The sequence below is a fragment of the Electrophorus electricus genome, chromosome 5 (genome assembly GCF_013358815.1).
Source record: "Electrophorus electricus isolate fEleEle1 chromosome 5, fEleEle1.pri, whole genome shotgun sequence".
Lineage (NCBI taxonomy): Eukaryota > Metazoa > Chordata > Actinopteri > Gymnotiformes > Gymnotidae > Electrophorus > Electrophorus electricus.
This window is the reverse complement of record NC_049539.1, coordinates 906,746-910,000: the sequence shown is the minus strand read 5'-3', so window position 1 is coordinate 910,000 and position 3,255 is coordinate 906,746. Positions and strand designations below refer to the sequence as shown.

Below are 3,255 nucleotides of genomic sequence, written 5' to 3'. Positions count from 1 at the left end.
GTTCTGACCCAGGAAACGGAGAAGATTCTGAGGGCCGTGCTCCCAAAGGCAGGTGGAGGCCCACACCTCCGCCCTCTGGGCGAGGGATTCATCCCAGACCTGGAGAACACAGAAAAGAATGAAACGCACTGAAACTCCCAGTGAAACCCGTCCAACTGAAACATATCCCACATAAACATGTTCCAGAGAAAGTTTTAAAACTATCACACCTTACTAAAAAGCCTGGTCCATCATTCACTAAAGTGTCATACATCGTGTAACAGCGTCTGACGGCAGACACCCTACACGGGACTCAAACCCAGGACCAACAGGGGATAAATGAGCTCTGTCCACCTACGTGAGGGTCTCTGTCCCTCACTACAAACCCTTAGGACACCAGTGGTGAGTCTGGCTTGGTTGGACGGGCATCTATTTTTGGAGAATCTGCAGAAAATCACTAATGCTTTGCAATTATGCAGAAATTATGTTGCAGTGGGAACGTACAACGTACAGAAAACAACAAACAGTAAAGACTGTTTACATCTTTGTTTACAGGACATGACTGTGTGTTTATATGCCAGCAAGTCCAAGACAGACTGAGCTTATTTCGGCAGGCTAGCATGTAGCAGTGGTGCACAATCCGACACGAGACGTATACCGTTATGCACTGCAACGTCGAGCACAGCAGCATCTGGTTTGCAAATCGACACCCTTAACGTTGGCGATATACCCAGATCTACCCTGCACTTTTACACAATTAACGTTGGCGATCTACCCATATCTACCTTGCACTTTTATACAATCCACACAGACGAAAACAGATTCGGAAACGACTATAAAGAGGCAACTTTAGGACTTCACTAATGCTATAGCTTCACTAAACGCATGCTTCCAAAAATACGTGTTTTAGTTACATTTATTCTAGGTAAACAACTGTTCTCCAACGTCAATATCTAAAAAAAAAACAACCCTCCGCACCACAATCACGCGACATTTCGCCTCCTTAGAATAATGTCCCCGCGTGCCCTTTAGGCCAGGCTATCAGCTCGCAGCAGGGCAGCACCGACGCTGGAGGTCCGGACCAACCTACACTACAGCTGTCGGTACCGAACAGTCCGGACACGTTTGTCAGGGAGGCATGCGAGAGTCTCCCCGGTCTCCACGTGCACTCGGCACGAGCAGCGCGCAGCTCCGAGCCAAGTACAGAAATAAATAAAGAAAGAAAGAATTTGAACCCGGTGAACTGTAACGGGTTTACACAGCAGTTCGCACAGACTAGTCGAAAGAATCCGCTCACAGTTCCGTTAGAGGCTTTCTACCATCTTACCATATACTCCATGTTTGACGCAGGCGGGAACACTTTCGCACGGACTTTGTTATGGTAGTCGAGGATGGCAAGCATGTCGTCTTGGGAAATGTTACGCCTCCGTCTGCCTTTGGCAAGGCTCCGCGCGTCCGCCCGGTATCTGAGCGCGGCGGAGCCGGTGTCGGTGACACGCGTGTCCGGCTCTGCAGAAGGCACGGTGGCGTTGGTGTCCGCCCGCGCGCCCGCGCCCCATGGCAGACACAGCAGCAGAACGGCGATGGGCAGCCGGCGCGCCTTCATGGTCGCTCGAGCGCTTCAGGAACTGCAGGCAAGCCTGGAGAGGCGACTTTCAGTTCAACACAACGAGCTGTCAGAGAGAGCTGTCGCCTCTGTCTGATCTGGGAACAGTTCTGCTGTCATTTACAAATCGACCCAATAGCGGGTTTGTGGGAATGCGTCGTGTCTCGGCGCGCACGTACCTCTAGAGAACTACCCCCGGAGAGCAGCCGTCGGGTTTATATAGCGCGCAGATAGCGGCGCACCCAGGCTTTGGGCTTTGAGGTGAACAGAGTCCCTCCCATCACCTGAAACAGATCCTTCAGAGGCGCAGTACTTGGTTTCTTTTTGGTTCATTTTCTGGCAGATAGTCCAAGCTTAATCAAAAACCTGCTTTTGCTTTGCACAGCTGGCACCGGTTGAAACACACACACACACACACACACACACACACACACACACACACACACCAAAAAAACAAAAAAACAAAACCCTGTTAGATAAGCAAGAGAATAACCCCGATCTCTAGAGAGCAGAGTAGTCCCGGTGACTGGCCCTGCACCTGCTTTGTGTGCCAAGTGACTGCAAACTTACAGGACAGTAAAACTACTCTTGTGCGTTTGTTCATGGCTTTATTACAGAGAAATGTATGTCGACGTATATAATCTCACAGACCCTGGATGTTGCTATGGTCTGCAGATGAGATGTGGAACATGTTTATTTTTGCTGAACTGTTGCCACACTGATATAAGGCTTATGGTTCCCCAGTAATGGATCAAATCTACCACACACACTTCTCCACACACGCGAACGCAAGAGAGTGAGAGAGCACTGGGCTGCTCAGGCCTCACTGGCTCGTTCTTGAATTTATTTGAATTGCCTCCACGTGACACTTGTTGGGAGTTGCAGTGCAGCAGGTATGGAGCATGTGTGTTAGCCCTGCTAGTGCAGTGTTAGCCCTGTTGGTACAGTGTTAGCCCTGCTAGTGCAGTGTTAACCCTGCTGGTACAGTGTTAGCCCTGATGGTGCAGTGTTAACCCTGTTGGTACAGTGTTAACCCTGTTGGTACAGTGTTAGCCCTGCTGGTGCAGTGTTAACCCTGTTGGTACAGTGCTAGACCTGATGTTTCAGTGTTAGCCCTGCTGGTGCAGTGTTAGCCCTGCTGGTGCAGTGTTAACCCTGTTGGTACAGTGCTAGACCTGATGTTTCAGTGTTAGCCCTGCTGGTGCAGTGTTAACCCTGTTGGTACAGTGTTAGCCCTGCTTGTGCAGTGTTAACCCTGCTGGTACAGTGTTAGCCCTGATGGTGCATAATTAGCCCTGCTAATGCAGTGTCAACCCTGTTGGTACAGTGTTAGCCCTGCTGGTGCAGTGTTAACCCTGTTGGTACAGTGCTAGCCCTGCTTGTGCAGTGTTAATCCTGTTGGTACAGTGTTAGCCCTGCTGGTGCAGTGTTAACCCTGTTGGTACAGTGCTAGACCTGATGTTGCAGTGTTAGCCCTGCTGGTGTAGTGTTAACCCTGTTGGTACAGTGCTAGACCTGATGTTGCAGTGTTAGCCCTGCTGGTGCAGTGTTAACCCTGCTGGTACAGTGTTAGCCCTGCTTGTGCAGTGTTAACCCTGTTGGTACAGTGTTAGCCCTGCTTGTGCAGTGTTAACCCTGTTGGTACAGTGTTAGCCCTGCTGATGGAGTGT

At 50.3% G+C, this 3,255-nt stretch overlaps 1 protein-coding gene across 1 annotated transcript in view; it reads right to left on the bottom strand.

Moving 5' to 3' along the window:
• The window catches only part of pi15a (peptidase inhibitor 15a), a 4,424-nt gene extending 2,646 nt beyond the window's left edge, over positions 1 to 1,778 (bottom strand). Inside the window, exons 1-2 of the mRNA XM_027021412.2 lie at positions 1,307 to 1,778; positions 1 to 99 (exon numbers count right to left, since the gene is read on the bottom strand). The exon at positions 1 to 99 is cut by the window's left edge and continues 20 nt beyond it. Coding sequence (XP_026877213.2) covers positions 1 to 99; positions 1,307 to 1,585 — 378 coding nt within the window. The 5' untranslated portion in view covers positions 1,586 to 1,778. The remainder of the gene's footprint in view (positions 100 to 1,306) is intronic.
• Between the last annotated feature and the right edge of the window lie 1,477 nt (positions 1,779 to 3,255).